At 43.2% G+C, this 25,473-nt stretch overlaps 1 protein-coding gene across 2 annotated transcripts; it reads left to right on the top strand.

Moving 5' to 3' along the window:
- The first annotated feature begins 4,608 nt into the window (after positions 1-4,608).
- nt5m (5',3'-nucleotidase, mitochondrial) lies at positions 4,609-16,535 on the top strand. 2 transcript variants are annotated; one of them, XM_080206893.1, is made up of 5 exons: positions 4,609-4,990; positions 9,327-9,427; positions 9,514-9,574; positions 11,230-11,344; positions 13,537-16,535. In XM_080206893.1, the coding sequence occupies exons 1-5, from the start codon at positions 4,721-4,723 to the stop codon at positions 13,674-13,676; spliced, it is 687 nt and encodes a 228-aa protein (XP_080063019.1). In that variant the 5' UTR covers positions 4,609-4,720; the 3' UTR covers positions 13,677-16,535. The 2 variants fall into 2 exon arrangements, with proteins under 2 accessions (XP_080063019.1, XP_080063017.1); XM_080206891.1 differs by lacking the exon at positions 11,230-11,344 and having other exon boundaries at positions 4,625-4,990; positions 9,519-9,574.
- The last annotated feature ends 8,938 nt before the right edge of the window (positions 16,536-25,473 follow it).

Consider the following 25,473-nt stretch of genomic DNA (forward strand, 5'->3'; position numbering starts at 1 on the left):
ATTTCATAATAATGCAGAACTAATTTTAAATATTGCCATGTTCCAACTACATAAGTTTCCCATATCTTTGTACACAATTTTTTGTTACATCACTGGAAAGTGAAGTTTACTCAATTTTTGAAAGGTTTCATGAATTTTAAGGACCCATTTTTTTCCTTATCATGGGAGAGGGGAAGACCACCAATGGCTACACTCAATGCCAAGAGGACAAGTATGAAGACTATCCATTTGGCCAGTGTCTTGGGATATAACCTATGGAAACGAGGCTGTCCTTTGCAATTAGTCAAAGGCTCTCGAAGAATTTGAACAAACCCATTTCAGCATAGTGGTTACAGAATCATAAGAGTTCCTACAGTGCAGAAGGAAGCCATTTGGCCGCATCAAGCACAATCCCACCCAGGTCCTTTCCCCATAGCCCCACATATTTAAGGAGCAATTTAACACAGCCAACCAACCTGACCCACGCATCTTTGGAGTGTGGGAAGAAACCCATACATACACGGGGAAAACATGCAAACTCCTCACAGACAGGGCGGCATGATAGCACCGTGGTTAGCACTGCTGCTTCACAGCTCCAGGGACCTGGTTTCGATTCCCGGCTTGGGTCATTGTCTGTGTGGAGTTTGCACATTTTCCTTGTGTCTGTGTCGGTGTTCCAGTTTCCTTCCACAGTCCAAAGATATGTGGGTTAGGTGGATTGGCCATGCTAAAATTGCCCTTAGTGTCCTGAGATGCATGGGTTAGAGGGATTAGCGGGTAAATATGTAGGGATGTAGGGTAGGGCCTGGGTGGGATTGTGGTCGGTGCAGATTCGATGGGCCTAATGGCCTCTTTCTGCACTGTAGGGTCTCTATGATTCTACGAATAACCCGAAGCCGGAATTGAACCTGAATCCCTGATGCTGTGAGGCAGCTTGTGCCACCATGCCACCCCTATGTCACTGGACTAATAATACAGAGGCCTGAACTAAAGAGCCAGAGAACACGAGTTTGCATATCAACAATTTAAATTCAATTAACTGATTTTTGATTCATTTACATAATGTTGAGTATTACTGGAAAGGAAAATGGTTGTTGCCTATCCCTAATTACCCTTGAGAAGATGGTGGTGGGCTGTCTTCTTGAGCCACAGCAATCCATTTGATGTAGCTCTACCCATAGTGCTGTTAGGGATGGAGCTCCAGGATTTTAATCCAGCAATAAGAAAGGAACAGCCGTATAGTTCCAAGTCAGGATGGTGTGTGTGGCTTAGAGGGGCAATTGCAGGTGATAGTCCCATGCATCTGCTGCCTTTGTCCTTCTAGGTGGTAGACGTCATAGGTTTGGAAACTACTGTCGGAGGAGACTTGGTGAGTTGCTGCAGTGCATCTTGTAGTCAGTGCACACTGCTGCCAGCGTGCAATGGTAGTTGAGAGTGAGTGTTTAAGGCAGTGTATGGGCCGCCAAATGACTGGCTGCTTTATCCTGTATGGTGTCGACTTCTTCAGTGTATTGAGCTACACTCATCCAGAGAAGTGGAGAGTATTTCCAACACCCTCCTGATATATGTCCAGTAAATTGTGGACAGGCTTTGAGAGTCAGGAGGTGATTAACTCACCAAGAACTCCCAGCCTCTGACTTGCCCTTTAAAAGTACTTACATGGCTGGTCCAGTTAAGTTTCTGGCAAAGTTAATCCCTAGGATGTTGATGGTGGGGAATTCAGCAATGGTAATGCCTTTAAATATCAAAGCAAAATGGTTAAATTCTATCTTGTTCAAAATAATCAGTGGCTGGCACTTGTGGGGTGTGAATCTTACTCGCCACTTATCAGCCCCAGCCTGAATGTTGTGCAGGTCCTACTGCATGCGAACAAGGACTCTGTTAAGTCATGAATGGGAACACTAATCAAAGAACAAAAAACAGTATAGCACAGGAACAAGCCTGCACCGATCACATTGTCCTATCTAAACCAACCACCTGTATTGCTCTATTCCCTGCCAGTTCGTGTGTCTATTCCAATAAGTCTTAAATGTCACTAACATGTCTGCCTCAAACACCCTACTTGGCATCATCCACTGTGTAAAAAACTTTCCCGGCACATCTTTACTATCCGTAACTCTAGCAACCTTAATGTAATCTGCAAAGTTGCTAATCAGACCAGCTACATTTTCTTATATTACTATTATATATTCCAAACAACAGAGGTCCCAGCAGTAATCCCTGCAAAACACCACTAGTTACAAGACCTCCATTCAGAAAAGCACCTTTCCACTGCTACCCTCTGTTTTCTATGGTCAGGCAGTTCTGAATCGATCTAGCTAGTTCACCCTTGCTCCCATGTGAGTTAACCTTTTGCACTAACCTGCCATGAGGGACCTTGTCAAATGCTCTACTAAAGTCCATGTAGACAACATCCATGGCCCTTTCCTCATCAATCATTTTTGTCACCTCCTCAAAAAACTCAAATCAGTGAGACATAACCTCCATCAGACAAAACCATGCTGTCTGTCACTAATAAGACCATTCAGTTCCAAATAGATCCTACCCTTAGAATCTTCAACAATTTCACTGTCACTGATGTCAAGCTCACTGGCCTATAATTACTGGGGTTATCCTTGCTACACTTCTTAAATAATGGGACAACATTGGCTATCCTCCAATCGTCTGGGACCTCACCTGCGGCCAATAAGGAAACAAAAATTTCTGTTAGAGGCCCAGCAATTTCCTCTCTTGTCTTCCTCATTAATCTAGGATATATACCATCTGGTCCTGAGGGTTTGTCTACCTTAATGCTTTTTAATACACGTAACACTTCCTCCCTCATAATGATGACTTGCTCCAGAGGGTTTCCATACCCCTCTGAGACACCATCAATCAATGTGTCCTTTTCCTTTGTGAATACCAATGCAAAGTACTCATTAAGGATTTCACCCACTTCCTTTGGTTCTACACATAATTTTTCTTCATTGTCCTTGAGTGGGCCAATTCTTTCTCTAGCTACCTTCTTATTCCTAATATATGTATAAAATGCCTTGGGATTCTCCTTAATCCTGCCTGCCAAGGACAATTTGTGACTCCTTTTCACCCTGCTTACTCCATATTTGAGTTATTTTCTACTTTCCCTGTATTCTTCAGGTGCTACATCTGTTTTTAGTTGCCTAGACCCATACTTTATCTTTTTGATTAGATTCGCAATTTCCCTGGTCATCCACAGTTCCTGAATCCTGTCTTTCCTGTCCTCATTAGCAAACATCCCCACATCAAACCTTATGATGGAGGGAAGGTCATTGATGAAGCAGCTTTGGATGGATAGGCCTTCATCACTACCTAGAGAAATTCCTGGGGCTGAAATGTTTGGCCTCCAATTAAATAATATCTGCGGCATGGTGGCACAATGGTTAGCACTGCTGCCTCACAGCACCAGGGACCCAGGTTTGATTCCAGGAGTAGGTCACTGTCTGTGTGGAGTTTGCATATTCTCCCCATATCTGCGTGGGTTTCCTCCAGGTGCTCTGGTTTCCTCCCACAGTCCCAAAGATGTGCAGGGTAGATGGATTGGCCATGCTAATTTGCCACTTAGTATCAGGGGGAACTAGCTAGGGTAAATGCATGGGATTATGGGAATAGGGCCTGGGCAGGATTGTGGTCAGTGCAGACAAACAAGGTGGGTCGAATGGCCTCCTTCTACACTGTAGAATTCTATTCTAAAATGCCAGTACAGTAATTGTGACAAAAAAAACCAAATCATCAATGTTGTTTGCAAAAGGATACCCCCCAACCTCAAGTCTGATCTATACATGACCCCAAACCCATAGTAATGTGGTTGACTTTTAACTACCTTCAGAAATGGCCTAGCAAGCTAATCAGTTATTCAAGCTACTCAGCAAAGTGGCTCGTCATCATCGCCTTCTGAAGGGAAATTAGAGTTAGGAAACAAATGCTGGCCTTATCAGCAACGCCCAAATTTGCCAATAACAATTTTAAAATTGTCACAGATGAGACACTATTTTGATAAGAGAATATTCACTTTAACAAGTTGTGGCTCAGCTATTTGACATTCCATTCTGGGTTTTTTTTGTACATATGAAGTTTATTTCCCCCTTTACAATGATTCGATGGGAACGCAAGTTGTGAATGCCGATTGCTTTGATGATTTTGTTTGTGACATTCGCTCTTGGAAACTTGCATTTCCTTAGGGAATCGAACGCCCATGATCCCTCCCAAAGGACTGGCAAACACTGTCTGGATTGGGCGAAACAAAAATAACGTGAAGCCTTGCAAAACTCCAGGTGCCTTTAAGGGTGTAGAGAAAGAGGGGGCGTAATTTCCGGAGATTAACAGTGCGGTCATTTACAGTTGCTCAATAATATGTGAGAGCGCTTGTCAGATGTGCAGGGCCCGGAAAGGCTTGATTTTTATTTTTGTGTTGTTCCCTCTTTAAAAAGATCATGCATCACACCGAGGTGAACTCCCGCTAGACATTACAATCCAAGTCCAGTTCATTCGGGCCACTCAGCAAAGTAACAATTTGCACCAATTTACCAAACTGCCCACCAACCATGGGTATGCAGAGATATGCTGGTGGCCACCTCTGCTGATGACTTGGTGACAGTCTCTCCCCCCACCAGCAACACCCCCCCCCCCCTCCACTCTTTCTCCTCCTCTGACTTGCAAAAGGTTGCTTTGCTTTTTTTGTGTGTATGTGAGTGTGTTTTTTATTTTGTCCGTCCGGACCCCCAGTATGATCTTCCTGGCACGGATTGCGAGCCTCCGGAGCCCGGGGTGCAAGCTGTTTGGCGCATTGGGGCAGTCTTTTTGCGCAGTGCATCAGAGCCCCGGGCACGGGAGGCTGCGAGTGCTGGTGGACATGGACGGGGTGCTGGCCGACTTCGAAGGTGGCTTCCTGCAGAAGTTCAGGGAAACGTATCCCAAGGAGCCCTCCATAGAGCTGCGGGATCGCCGAGGTTTCTGGGTTTCGGCACAGTACGGAGAACTGCACCCTGATCTCTGTGTAAGTCAAAAGGCCACTCGCTACTGGAGGGGCGGGTGGGGGCAGGAGGAAGAGGTGTACTTGTGCAGGACCAAGGGAAGTGTCAGTTCACCACCCTCCTGCAATAATTAACAAAAAAGGTTGTAGCAATAATCTTAACTTATATCAGAATCCATAACAGTAAATAGCAATTGACAATGTTATGTAACAGATCAAAAACAAATGCAGGGAATCTCAACGAAACAACTTGCTGCAAACACAAGGCAGCCTCAGTGGAAGGAGAAATGTTAAATGCTTCAGATTGTTGAGCTGTCATCAATCACCACATGGCATGTTAACTCTGTTTTCTTTCCACTAAGGCGGGAAGTTTCTATTTTTATTTAATGAAGAATTTTTTTCCCCCAGTGGAGGGAGTATCAATCCTTTGTTGCTGTAGCCTAAAATGGTTAAAAAGCATTGCAGTCGACTAACTTTTTGCTGACATGTAATCAGTCATTTCACACACATTTGTTTTCTCCTTTGTCTTGGGTTGGGTTTTTTGTTTCAATCACCAATTTAAAGCATTTTTCTTGGGTTCCTCGTCTACACGAAGACCCGCCCCCCCCCCACCCCCCACTCAAGAGTAGAGGAACCATAATTGAGCCAAAAGAGAGAGAAAAGCTCGAAACGTCTGAAAACACAGCAGGAGAGAAGGCTTTTTTTGTAAACAGGAGGGGTTTTTTTAACCAAAGAGTGAGATGGACGAGAGAAAGAGATTCATGGAGTTCATTGTAGACAGTAGAAGTTGAAAACGACGTCCGCCAAAAGGTCGATGTGTCAAAGGGAAGGATGATGAGAATGGCCTAGGCTGGGACCAGGCCATGCAAGAAATGGAAAGCAAAACAGATATCCTAGTCAGAGCAGAGCTACAGAAAAAACTGGATGAAAGAAATGTGTGGAACTTTGTGCATGTTGGATTGCAACGTTGTGAATGAATTAAAATCAACAGAGGGTTTGGGGCTGAAAGGCCAATATTGTGCAATTAGCATACATAGGACAGTATAGCACAGTACAGCCTTTTGGCCCTCAATGTTGTGCCCAAACCCAAGATCAAGCAATCCTACTCCCTATCATTCAGGTGTGTTCCATGTACCTATCCAATAACTGCTTGAAAGTTCCTAAAGTGTCCAACTCCACCATCACGGCAGGCAGTGTATTCCACACCCCAACCACTCTCTGAGCAAAGAACCTACCTCGGACATCCTTCCTATATCTCCCACCACGAACCTTATAGTTATGCCCCCTAGTAACAGCTACATCCACCTGAGGAAATAGTCTCTGCACGTCCACTCTATCCCCCTCATAACCTTATAAGCCTCTATTAAGTTGCCTCTCATCCTCCTCCGCTCTAAAGAGAAAAGCCCCAGCTCCCTCAACCTTTCCTCATAAGACATAAGAACACAATAAATAGGAGCAGGAGTAGGCCATGTAGCCCTTCAAGCGTGCCCCGCCATTCAATAAGATCATGGCTGATCTGAAGTGAATCCGTTCCACTTTCCTGCCTGCTCCCCATAACCCTTAATTCCCTTATCTACCAGAAATCTATCTACCCGTGACTTAAACATACTCAACGAGGTAGCCTCCACCGCCTCAATGGGCAGAGAATTCTAGAGATTCACCACCCTCTGAGAGAAGAAGTTCCTCCTCAACTCCGTTCTAAACTGTTCCCCCCCCCACCTTATTTTGAGGCTGTGCCCTCTAGTCCTGGTTTTCTTTCTAAGTGGAAAGAATCTCTCTACCTCTACCCTATCTAGCCCCTTTATTATCTTATATGTCTCTATAAGATCCCCCTGCAGCCTTTTAAACTCCAACGAGTACAGGCCCAATCTACTCAATCTCTCCTCATAAGAGACCTACCCTCCAAACCAGGCAGCATCCTGGTAAATCTCCTCTGCACTCTCTCCAATGCTTCCACATCCTTATAGTGAGGTGACCAGAACTGTGTGCAATATTCCAAATGTGGTCTCACCAAAGTCCTGTGTAGTTGCAGCATAACCCCATGGCTATTAAACTCAAACCGCCTGTTAATAAACGCTAACACATTATAAGCCTTCTTCACGGCTCTATCCATTTGACTGGCAACCTTCAGAGATCTGTGGATATGAACCCCCAGGATCTCTCAATTCCTCCACATTCCTCAGAACCCTGCTGTTGACCCTGTAATCTGCATTCAAGTTTGTCCTACCTTTATGATTCAGTAAGAGGTCTCACAACACCCGGTTAAACTCCAACAGGTTTATTTGGATTTTCAGAGCTTTCAGAGCACTGTTCCTTCATCAGCTGCTCCTTCACCACTCACCTGCTGAAGGAGCAGAGTTCCGAAAGCTTGTACTACCAAATAAACTTTGTTGGACTTTAATCTGGTGCTGTGAGACTTCTTACTGTGCCCAGCCCAGTCCAACGCCAGCATGTCCACATCACCTTTAAGATTGAAAGCAAATAGTTTCATTGCAAATTCTATGATAAGATTACATCATGAATATCAAGTATTGCTCAGTAGTAGTATTATATCAAGTCAGAAGCTTGGGGTTCAGTTCCTATTTCTGAAACCTGCACGTAATCTGGGCTGGCAGTACTGAGAGAGCGCTGCACTATCTGAGATTCCGTTTTGTTGGGGAGAGATGAAACATTATCCTTTCTGTCCTGTGATTTAGGGGATTAAATTCCACAATGGCATCCATTATTTTACCTGAAAAATATAATTCAGCAGCCCATGGTCATAAGAAAAATAAAATGTGATGGTTTCTAGCTGGAATGCAAGGGATTGATGAAAGAGATTTGCATTAAGCACATTGCTCACCAAGCTTTAAAAGCACTTGACATGTGTTTAATCAAATAATACAGTGGCTATAGTTATGCAAAAAATAGCTGGGATCTTACATACCTCAACATTTCTCACACAATGAGATGAATCATTTTTAGCCATGTTGGTTAAGGAGGAATGTTGTCCAAGACTCCAGGGAAACTCTCTACCCTCTTATTAGTCTCCTAGCTTCCAGTAATGTTTTGGAAGATCCGAAGTTTAACATTTTATTCACCTCCAACAATATTAGAATTTAAATCTAGGTTATAGAATTCCTACAAAAGGAGGCCATTTGGCTCATCGAGCCTGCACCCACAAGCCCACCCAGGCCCTATCCCCGTAACCCCACGTATTTACCCTGCTAATTCCCCTAACACTAAGGGGCAATTTGCCATGTCCAGTCAACCTAACCAGCACATCTATGGAGTGTCGGACAAAACCGGAGCACCCAGAGGAAACCCATGCAGACATGGGGAGAACATGCAACCACCTGAGGCCTGAATTGAACCCAGGCTCCTGGTGCTGTGAGGCAGCAGTGCTAACCACTGTGCCACTGTGCTGCCTTTGATGAGGTAATCAACTCTTGGGATGAAGCTTGAACCAACATGCCTGGCTCAACATTAACAAAGCAATCAGCTGAGTCAAGCAAATACCAGGTTGTTTCACATTTTGAACCTGTTTTTCTTGACACACTTTTTTTTGTCTTGTCTTGTCAATTTATTTGCGTTACTCATCCTTTGTCTAAAATTGGGCATTGCCTATGATACCAATACAGTATCTGTAGGATTCAAATGTTCAGTTTTAGATATTTGCAAGAAGGGGCAGGAATGATATCCAAACTGAGTAGGGAGATTGGTGCCTTTCTGTTTAATCTGTAGATGTGCAGCTTAGGCAGATGGGCCTTGCTAAATTGCCCCTTAATGTCAGGGGAATTAGCAGGGTAAATGCATGGGGTTATGGGGATAGGGCCTGGGTGGAATTGTTGTCAGTGCAGACTGGATGGCCTCCTTCTGTACTGTAGGGATTCTATGATTGCCTTGCCCTTAATTGTACTTTGCAATGATTTGACTCATTTAACTGTCAGCATAAGGAAACAGATTAGAATCATAGAATCATAAAACCCCTACTGAGCAGAAAGAGGCCATTTAGTCCATCCAGCCTGCACCGACAACAATCCCACCCAGGCCCTATCCTTGAAAGTCCACATATTTATTCTGCTAATCTCTGTGACACTAAGGGGCAACTTATCTTGGCCAATCAACCTAGCCTGCACATCTTTGGACTGTGGGAGGAAACTGGAGCACCCGGAGGAAACCCACACAGACATGGGGAGAATGTGCAAATTCCACACAGTCACCCAAGCCCGGAATTGAACCTGGGTTCCTGGCACTGTGAGGCAGCAGTGCTAATCACTGTGCCACTGTGTTGTGAGAAAAACATATGTGTCAATGAAAACTATCAAATATTATTTCTTTTGAATGTAATATTCTTGCATTTTTTTAAAAAATAACACAGGAGAAAGCGATAAGCATATGGGAGTCAAAGAACTTCTTCATTGAACTTGAACCTATCCCTGGTGCAGTGGAGGCTATGAAAGAAATGGTCAACTTGAAAGAGTGAGTCTGAACTCCAGAAGTATTTGAATTCTTGCTTAACCTAACACAATTTCCACAGTGATGTTATTTCTTTATCTTTTCCACAGCACAGATGTGTTCATTTGCACCAGTCCAATAAAGAAGTACAATTACTGTCCTTACGAAAAAGTAAGTTACGAAGAAACTTCAACCAAAAAAACCATTTACTAAGCTTAATTCCAAAATATGGATTTTTTTCTCACATAAGCATTCAACTGTTATTATCGTCTTTAATACGGAAGGACATGGAGTGAAATTCCCAAGTATACGGGATAAAATTATCTAACCATTTGCAGTAAAATTACATCCTTAGTGACAAGCCAAATTGGAACAGAGAAAGTACAGCTAAGTCAAAAGCATATTCATAAATATTAAGTTTACCATTTTGATATGCTGAATGCAGAAGAATTATTTCCCTTGATAACCATCTGGAACATTAAAAAGTTTAACATTATTTACTGCTCAAAAGGAACTCAGCAAAGGGGCGGCACAGTGATTAGCACTGCTGCCTCATAATGCCAGGGGCCTGGGTTCAATTCCGGCCTCGGGTCACCGTCTGTGTGGAGTTTGCACATTCTCCCCATTTCTGTGTGGGTTTCCTCCGGGTGCTCCAGTTTTCTCCCACAGTCCAAAGACATATGGGTGAAGTGGATTGGCCATGCTAAATTGCTCATTAGTGTCAGCAAATTAGCAGGATAAATATACGGGATTATGGGGAAAGAGCCTGGGTGGGATGGGATTAATGTCAGTGCAGACTCAATAGGCCAAATGGCCTCCTTCCACACTGTAGGGATTCTATGATTCTAAAGGGCCATGCATTAAGACAAAATAATTCATGGAAAATAACATTCCAACATTGCATTTTTTTTGCTGTAATATTTATGGCAAATGAACTTCAGTGTAGTTAAGTGTGAGGTAGTACATTTTGGTAGAATTACAAAACGCCACATTCCTTAGGAAAGTCTAAACAGAGTACAGGAACAAAGGAATCTGGGGGTTTGATATACAAATCACTAAAAGCAGTGAAGCAGGTTAATAGAAGCATAGAATCCTTCAGTGCAGCAGGGGGCCATTCAGCTCATCGAGTCTGCACCAACCACAATCCCACCCAGATCCTATCCCCATAACCCCACGCATTTACATTGCTAATCCCTCTGACACTAAGGAGCAACTTAGCATGGCCAATCCACCTAACCTGCACATCTTTGGACTGTGGGAGGAAGTCGGAGCACCCAGAGGAAACCCACACAGATGTGGGGAGGATGTACAAACTCCACACAGAAAGTGACCCAAGCCAGGAATCGAACCTGGGTCCCTGATGCTGTGAGACAGCAGTGCTAATCACTGCTCTGGTTTCCTCCCACAGTCCAAAGACTTGCGAATTAGGTAGATTGGCATGCTAAATTATCCATTAATGTCAGGGGGTAAATAATTCGGAGTTACAGGGATAGGTCCTGGGTGGGGTCATTGTTGGCGCAGGCTTGATAGGTTGAATGGCCTCCTTCTGCACTGTAGGGATTCTATGGACTCTATGAATGAAAGGATGTGCGATGGAGTTAGATGAAGAAGAATAGGGAGAAGCTGATATGAAGCATAAATATCAAGAATGGCCATTTTCGGGTCAAAGGGTTTCTGTGCTGTAGACACTAACAAATGTGTGAGTAACTAAACAGGAAAAATCTAAAAATAATAAAAGCAAAAAGGTATGAAAATTCACTGTGCTTTTCAACTCCCTAATAATAACATAATTGTAATTGGGTATCATGTTCATTTTGTGTTCACAGTATGCCTGGGTAGAGAAATATTTTGGGAAAGAGTTCCTGGAACTGATGGTATTAACACGGGACAAAACGGTAGTAGATGGCAATTTGCTGATAGATGACAAACCAGATATATCAGGTAAAACTATTGAAGCAAAATATTAATTTCAGAAAATATTTATTTAATTATATATTTAAAGCAATTCCTACCAGCCCTATGATCCAATGAATATAGCTACCGTTCAAGTGGTCCTGATACCTTTCCCTGGTTCTCAGGGAAAAATCCAACATCCGTAGGGAATTCTGGATTCCCCGTGATTAAAAACAGAACCCGAAACATTTAATATATGGATAGAACGTGGGACATAAAAGCATAAGAAATACGAGCAGGAGTAGGCCATCTGACCCCTTCATCATTCATTAAGATCATGGCTGACCTGATTTGTGGTCTTAACTACAATTTCCTGCCTGTTCCACTCCCCACCACCAACAGTACCCCTTAAATCCATTGTAGCTCATAAATCTGTCCAACTCAGCCATGAATATATTAAATGACCCATCCTCAACTTCACTCTGTTGCTTCAATATACATTCCTAATAAAGCCTTCCACATCGTCATGAGATGGTGGACAGGCTTCAATTAAGAGATTCTTTTTCTTTTACTTTCCTTTCGTTTAGGCTGTTGTGTTAAACATAATAGCCAGACTGAGCTGCCAGACAGACCACCTGCGGTCTGGTCTCCACCTGGTGCCACCATTGAGTTGGGAATGACAAGATGCACAGAGATGAATTGTCTGAGAGAAGAATTTCTTCCTCATCTCCATCTTCTTCATCCAGATAGTGCATGGGATTCTATGGACAATAGGACTGTGTCACATATCACTTCAGAAGGGAGAAAGCATGAGGTGCACCACATACTTTTTATGACAGGCTAAACAGGCCTGTTCACAAATGAATTCCAAATGGAAGAGGAATAGGTGAGATATTGAACCATTCAAAGCAGAAACAGGGCATAAGGGGGTTAATGAAATGAGCCACAGTGCTCACATCTTACAGCAAGTTGTGCTATGCATGTCGTGAGGAGCACCTGCTACTCACTGTCCATCTCAAGAGGACTCAAACCTATGCTAGTTGGTTGCCTGATTGTGAGGGGTTGATCCTCCTGATTGGGCTGGATGCACAATGGGAGAAGCTAAAAGGGGAGGGGGGAGAGAATAACTTATCACTAAACACCGAGGGTCTGCAGTTGGAATTGGAATTTCTCTTTGAAATTCTATCCATTGGCCACCCAAGATGTAATGTGGAGATGCCAGTGTTGGACTGGGGTAAGCGCAATGAGAAGTCTCACAACACCAGGTTAAAGTCCAACAGGTTTATTTGGTAGTACAAGCTTTCAAAGTGTCAATCCTTTTTCAGGTGAGTGAAAGGAGCGACACTCCGAAAGATGGTGCTACCAAATAAACCTGTTGGACTTTAACCTGGTGTTGTGAGACTTTTTACTGTGCTTACCCAAGATGTAGCCAGCTTGGTTTTGGAGTGGACTTTGAAATGAGCCTTCCTACCCAAATCATACTTTATTTAGGTTGCCTCATCAGGGACCTGGGTTCAGTTTCGGGCTTGGGCGACTGTGTGTGTACAATTTGCACGTTCTCCCCATGTCTGCGTGTGTTTCCTCCGGGTACTCCGGTTTCCTTCCACACTCCAAATAAGTGTGGGTTAAGTTGATTGACCATGATAAATTGCTCCTGAGTATCAGGGGGATTAGTAGGGCAAATACATTGGGTTACAGGATGAGGGCCTGGGTGGGTGTTGGTTCAGGCTCAATGAGCCCAACAGCCTCCCTCTACAATGTAAGGATTCTATTCTATTGTATATCTAAATCAGTGCCCTGCTCCTATTGTAGAACTCCACAGTTCTTCGTACACTAATAAGCAGAGTTTTCATAGAGCCAGGAGGATCATGAAAGTTCCTCCTGGCTCGAAATATTCATGCCCATCTGCATCTCCATAGCCCCACTCCACCAGCCGTTTAATTCCGGTTCTGATTCTCAGAGGCATTTAGCATTTCAGTATGTAAATCTTTTGGTAAACACAAACTACTGCAGATGCTGGACTCAAACAAAAACAGAAAAATGCTGGAAAATCTCAGCACGTCTGACAGCATCTGTGGAGAGAGAACACAGCCAACATTTCGAGTCTAGATGACCCTTCGTCAGAGTCTGACGAAAGGGTCATCTGGACTTGAAACGTTGACTCTAAATCTTTTGCTCTGTTTCCAAAATGATTTCCAACGTGATGCCGATGGCTTCCACTGTCGAATTGTATTTTGCAGGAGTGGAGCCTTATCCTAAATGGGAGCACATACTTTTCTCAGCCTGTCACAATATGCACCTGCAACTGAGACCCCCGAAAAGGCGGCTGCATTCTTGGGCCGATGATTGGAAACTCCTACTGGACAGCAAACGGCAGTGAAGACCTGACTGGAGCTTCAAGATCTCAGTGGCCGTGGAGCAATGAAAAGTGATTACATGACCCAGAACTCAAATGAGTAGCATGTGAAGATAATTCATAACTGGAGGTTATTTTGCGTGCAAACAACCTCTCACCTTGTGCGAAAGATTCTGTTTTCCTGTGTTTCCAGTTGTCCAGGTACTTCTCAATCAATGGTACATTATTTAGGAGGTTTGGTTCGGATCCAATAACATGCTAGTAATTGCGCCAATTTTCTATCCCCCCCACCACCCTTTCAGATATATATTGCAGTTGTCAAAATTGCAGACACAGAGAAGGTAACAGAATCTTCAGCTATTCTGTGGCATTTAATATGATGGTGGGCAGAGCTTAAACCAAATCCAGGAATATTTGACAAAAGCCACATCATCAAATTGCAAACCCACCCAATTTAATTCCACACCAATATATTGATTTTATATTTCCCTGCCTACTGCTTTTCAGTTTTGAGTAAAATTTGTTAGTGATTGACTCTAGTGCTTTAGTTTGACAGTGAGTACAGTCACTCTTGGGTCATCAGAGAACATTGTTGAATGAATCATAGGCTTGTCGACTCTGGCTGTACAATGGCGTTTTCACTGGGGATTACAGTTAATTTCGTTGATGGTGATGCACGTTGCATATGACACCCTACTGTGTAGACCATGGTGGCTTGGAAATCCCTCTACAACTCATCCTCTGGGATATTGTGTAAGGCAGGGCTATTGTTACCTGCAGAATGGATGACGCAAGCACACTCCCAGGGCATTGTGCTGATTACATTAGAAATCAAACTGCTCCAAAAATTGAAAGGTAATCTGATGTTGACTTCTTAAATGACTCATCCAATTAATTATCAATGATATTGCCTTTCTGATTACTCCATGGCTGACAATTCAGAGTGTACAAATATGTTGCATGGTTAAAGAAATTGAAGCCCATGGATAAATGTTTACCGTAAAATCTGGCACAGTATAGAATTTGACTGTTTTAGCTCTTAACTTCCTTGGTGAGTAACCAATACTGTCGCTGGACGTGCACAGAAAATAAAAACCACTTTTGGCCCAAAAGGATTAGCCAAGATGGCAGCTAAAAAAGGTAATATATTTAAATCTACTGTAAAGTCATTTAAAAAATTATATATTTGAAATATATTTTAATTTTGTATTGCATTGTGACCATAATGGCATTGTAACTTATGTAATTATTGTTGTAAAACAGACAGCCATTAAGCTCATGGCCTTTGAGGACAGATAACACATCCTGTTTGGTGCATTGTAAATGATAATCAAGCTATCAAACACAAAATGATTCTGGTGCTTTCCACAAAAGATTGGTGCGAGTACTCCATTTTCCGATGTGTTTGAAATGTTTGTAAAGAACACAAAGGTATAAGCCACTGAAAGTTTACAATGGTGTTTGGAAAAAGTGTGGGAATACATTTATTAAATACTAGGTAATTACAACTAAGTTAAAATCAGTCCCAACATTTTGTTTCATATGGAATCAGCAACTCCAAACTTCTGCAATTGCCCAGGGAAGGTTCTAGGAAACCCTTTGTAGGAATTGTGATGTTATCCACTAGATGAAGATTTTTGCCAGTTTTTGGATGTCAGGTAGAAAGACACAGAGTTAACACTGCAGAACAAACTGTTTACTTGAGCAAGTTAAAAACACAGACTGGTGATCTAAACATCTCCTTTCTAATAATAGTTCCCATGCAATATATGTAGAATTTTACAGCACAGAAACAGGGCACTCAGGCACACTAGCCTGTGCTGGTATTTATTAAGCACGAGAGCTTCTTTGTAATTTACTTCATGTCAACATGTCCTTCTATTCCAATTTTCCTCATGCACTTGTGTAACTTTTTCTTAAATTTTATTCACCTCAATTACCAGATTATCACCATTCCCTTGAGAAAAGCCATTTCATTTGATTTCCTTATTGGATTTATTAGCGACTATGTAATATTTATGGCCCCTAATTTTGGACTCCATCACAAATGGTAATTTTCACCACGTTTACCATACAAGATAATTTTTTAATCCAAAGTAAAGATTTGGCATCCAAATACAAAAAAAAAATTGGTTTTAATGCATTTTGGCAAATAACATTTTTCTTAGATTCTATGAAATTTTGCTTATGAGAAAACATTTGTACATGAACCAATAATTTATTTATGTTCACATGAAAATAAATACTGATACTTTATGACTATGTAATCCATACACAACAAATATAACATGGAACACAATGAGGGCATTGCCAAGAGTTAAGTAGTTCAGACTTTTCCAGTTATTCCCAATTGTTATTAAAGGAAATTAAAGTAACATGCAAACATGGGACTTTGATCCCTATGGAAAATATTCCCATGCTTAAATATTTTGCTGATTTTAACAGTGTAGCTATCAATTTAAACAAGTTTCCAGTTATTAGTAGAAATTGGGAATACCATTACTGCAGTGAAAATGTTATGTAAGATTGGGCTTCAGGAGAGGTGAGTGAAAACAGAAAGTTGGCATCTTGACTTGACTAATCTAGGTGGACTACATGTTTTCAGAAACCTTACCTTGAACTCTGGGCTTATGGCATGCCATAGCTGGCACTGTTGGGACTAAATTATGACTGCAAACCAACTAAAAGTGGCTGCTCATTAAATGACGTTTCATTGTTTAAGAATATTTCTATATCACTACTGCCTGTTGATAATAAAGCACCCAATTGTTCATTCTAAGATATTTTAACATTTGCAATGGTCCACCCACACACTTAGTAAAGCTTGTTTGGACATATGGTATTGACATTGGATTATGTTCTATTGTGATTTTTAATACAGATCTGACATTAACAAATTATTAAGAACTTTGGCTTCTCTCTCTTAGCAGCTGCCTGTATGCTCTCTTTATTGCACATTTAGTTTTACACTTATTACAAAATAGCAAGGTGCTTTTAGAATTTTTTTAATGTTCTTAATCTGTCTTGTGAATTTGACCCCAGCAGAAAATGTGATCTACTCTCATGTTTTCTTGAGGTCCGAACTTTAGATTGTACATCCAGTTTTTATTTTGCTGAAGGTGGCACCGCGGTTAACACTGCTGCCTCACAGCACCAGGGACCTGGGTTCGATTCCCGGCTTGGGTCACTGCCTGTGTGAACTCTGCACATTCTTTCCGTGTGTAGGTGGATTTCCTCCCACAGTCCGGAAGATATGCTGGTTAGGTGCACTGGCCGTGCTAAATTTTCCCTCTGTGTACCTGAACAGGCACTGGATATGGCGATTAGGGAGATTTTCACAGTAACTTCATTGCAGTGTTAATGTGGGCCTGCTTGTGACACTAACAAATAATGTAAAAGTGAAAGGATTGGAGTTGGTGCAGGGGAATGACCTTGAGATTTTGTTCCAGCTTTCAGCCATAGCTGGAAAACTTGACCTTTGCATTTGTGAAGTTAGCGAACGTCACATCCGAGGCTTGTCAATAACCAAAAATCCTCCCACCTGAATGGCAGTGTCCATCATCAGAATTTGTGGAAGTCCTGCATGTGTTCCAAGTGAGACCATTGCTTACTAGTGGTTTTAGCAAATCTTTAGATTTGCATTCTTAGTAATGTAAATTGGCAGCAATTGATGATAATTCAATTGATGTAAATCCAACAGGGAAAAAATGATACTTCAATATGTTATGTGCTGGAATGATATGACGGAGGAGGGCTGGAGGGTTTAAATGGCGAAACTAACAAGCTGAAATCATGGTAATGTGAATGGTGAGAAGACAGTAAGCCTTTGCATCTTGTCATACCCAACTCATTGGTGGCACTGGTGGCGATCAGACCACAGGTGGTCTGTCTGGCAATTCAGTCTGGCTATTACATTTAACACGAGAGCCTAGATGGAAGGAAAGTAAATGAAAAAATTCCCTTAATTGGAACCTGTCCATTTTCTCACGGTGATGTGGTAGGAATGTATATTGAAGTAATTGATCATTCTTATAATAGACAAGAACCGTGTTCATAATGTCACTGTTCTTTTTGAGCTTGCTAGTGTACAAACATGCGCTGAGTCAGATACAAGTGTTGGTAAATATATTAAGGAAGTGCTTAACTGTGCTATATACTATGTGTGAAGTGTAACCATGGTGAACCCATTAGTGCTCCAGGTGAGACAGTACCCTTTGCAAGAGGAAGTGGAGACAGGCTGCTCATTTCTCTGTTCAAACAGCAATGAGGAGCATGGTGGCCTGCCTGACCATGCAGGCACCCACTGGGGACACCCTTCAGACTGTACCCTCTGCGTGGGAAGCCATGGTACCTGACACATGTATAACGGACAAGGACTCTGGCAGAGTGGTTGGAGAGTTTTTTTTAAGTTTATTTATTATTGTCACAAGTAGGCTTACATTAACATTGCAATGAAGTTACTGCGAAAGTCCCCTAGTTGCCACACTCCGGCACCTGTTTGGGTACACTGAGAGAGAATTTAGCATGGCCAGTGCACCTAACCAGCACATCTTTTGGACTATGGGAGGAAATCAAAGCACCCAGAGGAAACTAGTGCAGACACGAGGAGGATGCGCAGATTCCGCACACGCAGTGACCCAACTGGGAATTGAACCCAGTTCCCTGGCACAGTGAGGCAGCAGTGCTAACCCTTGTGCCACCATGCTGCCCTCCAGTGGAGACAGATGAAGTTGCGGAGGAGCTTACAGTACATTCACCCTCCTCAGGGACTTGCACGGAAGGTCCACTTTTGATGGCTGTTGATGCGTAGCACTCGTCCAGTCTACCAAGCACTAGACCAATCGTGTGAATGTCCTGTTAAAGGTACACAGCTCCTCATGTGTTCTATGGGTTTCAACACCCATATGCTGAGTGGACTGATTCAGGTTACTGAGGGAGGCTGCACCTTTCCTAGCCGATTCAGTGCTCGTGTATCAACTCCAGTGCTGCTGTATGTGTCTCTCCATGAAATTGGCCAATTTCTCGTGGTCAGAGTTCATGGGGTAGAGCCTTTGGGAAAATGTGACAGCGATAGACTCCTCCATTCACAGTCCAAGAGGTCCCACTTGTCGTAGAATCCATACACTGCAGAAGGAGGCCATTCAGCCCATTTAGTCTGCACCAACCACACTTCCACCTAGGCCCTATCCCCATAACCCCATGCATTTACCCTAACTAGTCCTCCTGATACTAAGAGATAATTTATCATGACCAGTCAACATAACCAGCAAATCTCTGGACTATTTTAGAGACTCTGCCAGATGTCCACAATCTGTTGTTGATTATCTAAATACCGCACCTAAAAAGGTGACTCCTGAGGCTTCATGTTGCTGCCCAATGGAGACATTGTACTCTCTTCTCTGACTCCCATCACCAACAATCTCAGGTACCCACACACTCTCCATGGCTATCCGTTCCACAAGATGCATGCATCTCAGCCAGGCTGACCCACACCAAGTCCAGACCATCTTTTTTACTGCAACAGTAACATAAATTTATGTTAACCTGGTATATAGTGCATGGAGGGATATTGCTTTTCATTGTGTCTGTGCATTACAGTGCTCATTCACATGTATGCAAAAGCACCTTGCATATACAAGCCTCAATGTTTAAATAGGGGTGTGTGCCAGGTCTCACACCTCAGCTGTAGCATGCACTTGCCTTGGAGCTCTGTGTGGTTGAGTTAAGCTCCTCGCCTTGTCAGAATCCAACAGGTCAATGAATCTTTTCCTGCACTGAATCCAGAAGTCCTGATGGTGAATCCAGAAGTGCTAATGGTCTGCTGCTGCATTTGCTACAGCTGGTATTTTAATCCACAACATCTTGGTTTCCCAGCAGGACAAAGGCCTGGTCTCCTCTTCTGGACCTCTTCCATCAAAATATGAAGGTCCTTGTCAGAAAAGTGTGGAGCAGTTGGACTCTTTCTGTCCCCTATATCTCAGTGTTACAGTTTATGAATAAACATATGGTGGGCACTTACAATTTTCACCATAACATCAATGATTATTAGTAAAATGTGCTGGAGAAACAGGCTCTGCACACAAGCTTGGTGCTATGTATGTTGTGGCTGTGATTCCAAGGTAGCATGCTGTACTCCATAGCCACCTACAGCCTGACTGGTTTTCTTGCCCTTAGCCACATTGTTGTGACAGTGTGCCAGTGCGAGGGACCTAGTCAAGAGTCAACAGTGTGGGTACATCCTGATAAACAGATGGCAAGAGGGAAAGTGGATGGGATAATATTTATCCACCCTCTGAGTCTTGGCAATTAATTACATGACAGCATATCATCCATATCAAGGAATGGTGGCAAGATAATGTCTGTCCCAGTTCCTGTTCTAGTCCTCCTCTTAGCCTTTCACCCCTTCCACCCCACATCCCAGCACCCTCCTCCGAAAATTGGAAAGTCTGGCTAATATTGCGAGAATTCACATCATAACCTCTGACCCAAGGATGAGGACATTACTACTCAGCTACTGTTGATAGTAGGCATAGGCTGACAAGGGTTTGGTATGGCTACAGCACAACTTTTACCCCCTTATATTCTAATTATGTTGGTAAAAAGACCAGCATTCCATTAGCCTTTTCAATTACTTTCTGTACAAGTCCATGAAATTTTAATGTACCTAAACCTATAAGTCTCTTTAGACTCCCACTGTTTCTAGTTTTACATTAGTTAGAAAATACTGTTTTTCTTTTAGATGTCCTCACACCTGTGTATATCAGAATATGTTTGCAAGTGTTTTGTCCATTCACTTAATATGTTAATATCTCTTTACAACTTGAAGTTACCTCAATTCCTTTCTTTGTATTTTACCTGACACTCTGGCCAGCATTTTACTGTTCTGCCTGCCACAGGAATCAGAGCAGGTGAGGGGGAGACCACGGAAAAGTCCATTGTCCTCGAGGGGGATTTTCCAGTTTCGGGGCGAGTGCAGCAGGGAAATCCAGCTATGCATAATAGTACACAGATATAAGGCACAAACCTGCTATTAGATTCAGCTTTGTTCTATTACAGTATTCTTGCCTCTTGTGTTAGAAAGTTGTAGGTTAGAACATCCACTCCAAAGACTTAAGCATACAATCCAAGCCTGGCATTGGACTAATTAGCCATTTCAGAATCCATTGAGGCAGAGTGGAAACAAGTCATTCTCAATCCCAAGGGCTACCTTCAAAGAAGGACTAACTTTAGGGGCAGATTCAGGAGAAACTTTTAAGTCCCATACATATTTTGCAGTAGTATGAAGCATTTATAAAGGGCAGAGATGACCAACTAATGCTGATAAGTTCCCTCTACCATCGACCAACTTCCTCCAGCAAAACAAATTAAACGCATTGCACAAAAGTGGAAGCTCAATGCTAGGTCTGTGTTGGGTTATTTGATCTCAACCAGAGCAGATGAACTATCTGGGTACCCTTCAGCCAGCCAGAGTATTCTTCCAATTTTTAATCAGGAGTTCTCGTTAGAAAGCATGCAAGTGAGCAGGATTGGTATCCACTACTTTTTGTTTATTCATTCATAGATCAAGGGCCTCATTGGACAGCATCCCGATTTGAACATAAGAACATAAGAAATAGGAGCAGAAGTAGGCCATCTAGCCCTTCGAGCCTGCCCTGCCATTCAATAAGATCATGGCTGATCTGTCGCTGCTCAGTTCCACTTTCCCGCTTTCTCCCCATAACCCTTAATCCCCTCTCTTATCAAAAACCCATCAACCCGCGTCTTAAAAATATTTAGCGAGGCAGCCTCCACCACTTCAACGGGCAGAGAATTCCAGAGATTCACCACCCTTTGAGTGAAGAAGTTCCTCCTCAACTCCGTTCTAAACCGTCCCCCTTTTATCTTGAGGCTGTGCCCCCTAGTCCTACTGTCTTTTTTGAGTGGGAAGAGTCTCTCCACCTCTATCCTATTCATCCCATTCATCATCTTATACGTCTCAATGAGATCTCCCCTCATTCTTCTAAACTCTAACGAGTACAAGCCCAGTTTATTCAGCCTCTCCTCATAGCTCAACCCCCTCAACTCCGGTATCAGCCTAGTAAACCTCCTCTGCACTCCCTCCAAGGCCAAAATATCTTTGTGCAGGTGCGGCGCCCAAAACTGCACACAGTACTCCAGCTGCGGCCTCACCAATGCCCTATACAGCTGCAGCAAGACCTCCCTACTTTTATATTCAATCCCCTTCGCTATGAAGGCCAGCATCCCATTCGCCTTCCTGACCACCTGCTGCACCTGCAAGCTGGGTTTTTGCGACTCATGCACAAGGACCCCGAGGTCCCTCTGCACCGTCGCCTGCTGCAGTTTTTCGCCACGTAAGTAATAGTCCTTCCTACCATTCTTCCTACCAAAGTGGACCACCTCACACTTGCCAACATTAAATTCCATTTGCCATTTCCTGGCCCATTCGCCCAGCCTATCTAGATCCTTCTGCAGACTCTCCACACCCTCCGCACAATTTGCCGTTCCCCCAATCTTGGTGTCATCAGCAAATTTCGACACCCTACACTCGGTTCCCTCCTCCAGATCATCTATATAAATGGTAAAAAGCTGAGGCCCCAGCACCGACCCCTGGGGCACTCCACTAGTCACCATCCGCCAATCCGAATAGCACCCGTTGACCCCCACTCTCTGCCTCCTATTTGACAACCAATCTTCTATCCACGCTAACACCCTACCCCCAACTCCATGTCCCTCGACCTTCTGCAATAACCTCTTGTGAGGTACTTTGTCAAACACCTTCTGAAAATCTAGAAAGACCACATCCACCGGCTCTCCTCTATCCACCGCCCTAGACACATCCTCATAGAACTCCAGTAAATTTGTCAGACACGACTTCCCTTTAATGAAACTGTGCTGCGTCTGCTCTATCAAGCAATTCCCTTCAAGATGCCTCACAATTTCCTCCTTAATGACAGATTCTAACATTTTACCTACCACAGACGTTAAACTAACCGGCCTATAATTCCCCGCCTTTTGCCTGGCACCCTTCTTAAACAACGGCGTAACATTAGCCGTTTTCCAATCATCCGGCACTTCCCCGGAATCCAGCGACGCCTGGAAAATAACCACCAAGGCATCCACTATCACCTCCGCCATTTCTTTCAGAACCCTCGGTTGCATTCCATCCGGTCCTGGGGACTTGTCCACAATCAGCCCCTCCAGTCTGTCGAGCACCGCCTCTCTAATAACAGTAATGTCATTAAGACCCTCCAGTCCTACTACCTTTCCACCGCTAACACCCGGCAAATTGTTCACGTCCTCCTCCGTGAAGACAGAAACAAAAAAGTTATTCAATACCTTAGCCATATCCCCATCCCCTACCACTAGGTCCCCTTTCTCATCCTCTAAAGGACCAACATTCACCCTAGCCAGCCTCTTCCTTTTTATATATTTATAAAAACTCTTGCTATCCTTTTTTATATTAAGCGCTAGCCCAGCTTCATAGTTTCTCCTACCCTTCTTTATCAACTTCTTTGTCAATCTTTGTTGACATTTAAACCTCTCCCAACCCTCTTCTCGCCCACTACTCTTAGCTACTCTAAATTCCTCCGCTTTTAGTTTAACACTTTCCTTCACCTCCTTCGTTATCCACGGCTTATTACCTCTCCTCCTACTATCCTTTTTGACCATCGGAATAAATTTCTGCTGAGCACCAAGAAAGATCTCCTTAAAGATCCTCCACTGCTCCTCAGCAGACCCTCCCTCCAATGCGCTCCCCGAGTCCACATTCGCCAATTCTTCTCTCATCCTACCGTACTCCCCTCTATTCAAACAAAGGACGCGTGTCCGGGAACCCACTTTCTCCTCCTCCATCTGCACCAGAAACTCCACCATACAATGATCACTCTCCCCAAGAGGATCCTTCACCACCTTTGCCTTTGGAAACAGTTAAGAGTCACATTGCTGTAGTTCTGGAGTACAGCAGACTGAGGCGGCATGATAGCACAGCGGTTAGCACTGCTGCTTTATAGCTCCAGGGACCTGGGCTCGTTTCCTGGCTTGGGCCACTGTGTGGAGTTTGTATATTCTCCTCGTGCCTGTGAGAGTTTCCTCCAGGTGCTTCAGTTCCCTTCCACAGTCCAAAGACGTGCAGGTTAAGTTTATTGGCTATGCTAAAAATTGCCCCTTGGTGTCCCAGGATGTGTAGGTTAGAGGGATTAGCAGGTAAATGTGTAGGGATATAAGGGTAGGGCCTGGGTGGGAATGTGGTTGGCACAGATGCGATTGGCCAAACAGCCTCTTTCTGCACTAAGTTTTCAATGAGACTGGGTAAGGACACCAGATTTCCTTCCCTAATAAGACAATAGTGAACCAGATGAATGTTTTTCTGACAATGGTTTCACGAGCAGCAGATGATTCTCAATTCCAATTTTTTTAATTGAATTCAAATTCCATCACCTGTCCATAACAGGACTCAAATCCAGGTCCTCAGAACACTAGCTGAATTTCTGGATTAATAGGCTAGCGATAATACCACTAGGCCATTGCCACCGTCCAATCAATTCCCATGTTTGCTCCACAGCTGGACATCCAGTACTTTGTACCAGGTGAAGGACTGTGGGAACAGCAGAGTTCACCCTTTTAACCATCAGGCTTTGCTGGTGTCCCAACAGGCCACAAGACTGTCGCTGACTGACAAAGAACCAGAACAATTGCAGCTTCTGATTAATTTTTACTCATGATTATATTACAATATTGAAGTGCTGGAAACATGAAGATCAGATTTGCATAATAGGGCCATTATCCAGTTCGTGTGGCAATACCTATCAATCGGAAGTGATTAACATGGTGCGACTTTGTTAAATACACTGAACACAATACAGTAAATTGGATAATTGCTACCTCAACATAGAGCTTTACAGAACTCCTAGAATACAGGCAGCCATTTGGCCCATCGAGTCCGCACCAACTTTCCAACAGCGCATCTTACCCAGGTCCTATCCCATAAATGGGAAGTTAACAATGCCAAGCAATGATCATCTCCAACGAGAGAATCTAACCATTTGCTCTTGACATTCAATGGCATTACACGGTTGAAACCTGCACCAACATCTTTGCGGTTATGATTGATCAGAAACAGAACCAGACCAGCCATCTAACCACTGTGGCTACAAAAGCAGTTCATAGGTACGTTCATCATCTAAAAGGCACAAGTCAGGAGTGTAATTGAATACTCTCCACTTGTCTGGATGAGTGCAGCTTCAACAACACTCAAGAAGCTCAACTCCACCCAGGACAAGGCACTTGGTTGGTTGGCATCCCATTCATCACCTTAAAACATCACTCTCCACCACCTGTGCACAGTGTATACCATCTATAAAATGCACTGAAGCAACTCACCAAGGCTCCTGTACCACACCTTCCAAACTCATGACCATCTAGAAGGGCAAGGGCAGCAGACTCGAGATGAGCACCATCACATGGAAGTTCCTCTTCAAACCACTCACCATCATGACTTAGAAAAGATATTGCCATTCCTTCATAGTCATTGAAGAAAATCCTAAACTTCCCTTTGTAACAGCACTGTGGCTATGCTTACACCATATAGAATGTAGCGTTTCAAAGGAGATATCTCACCGCCACCTTCAAGGGCAACAGGGATGAGAATGAATATTATTTTTAATGGAAATTTTAAGATGGTTTCACAGAAGCAACACAACTAACTACTTATCTTAATCCTTGGTGAATGAACCACATTTCCCTAAAGTTAATTTATTAGTCACAAGCAGATTTACATTAAACACTGCAGTGAGGTTACTGTGAAAATCCCCTAGTTGCCACA

The sequence above is a fragment of the Carcharhinus amblyrhynchos genome, chromosome 18, assembly GCF_965287045.1.
Source record: "Carcharhinus amblyrhynchos chromosome 18, sCarAmb.v2.hapA, whole genome shotgun sequence".
NCBI classification, from domain to species: Eukaryota; Metazoa; Chordata; class Chondrichthyes; order Carcharhiniformes; family Carcharhinidae; genus Carcharhinus; species Carcharhinus amblyrhynchos.

Coding starts and splice junctions, on each gene's coding strand:
- nt5m (XM_080206893.1), top strand. CDS start 4,721: ATGATCTTCCTGGCACGGATTGCGAGCCTCCGGAGCCCGGGGTGCAAG. Junction 4,991..9,326: donor AACTGCACCCTGATCTCTGT/GTAAGTCAAAAG, acceptor AAAATAACACAG/GAGAAAGCGATAAGCATATG. Junction 9,428..9,513: donor GAAATGGTCAACTTGAAAGA/GTGAGTCTGAAC, acceptor TCTTTTCCACAG/CACAGATGTGTTCATTTGCA.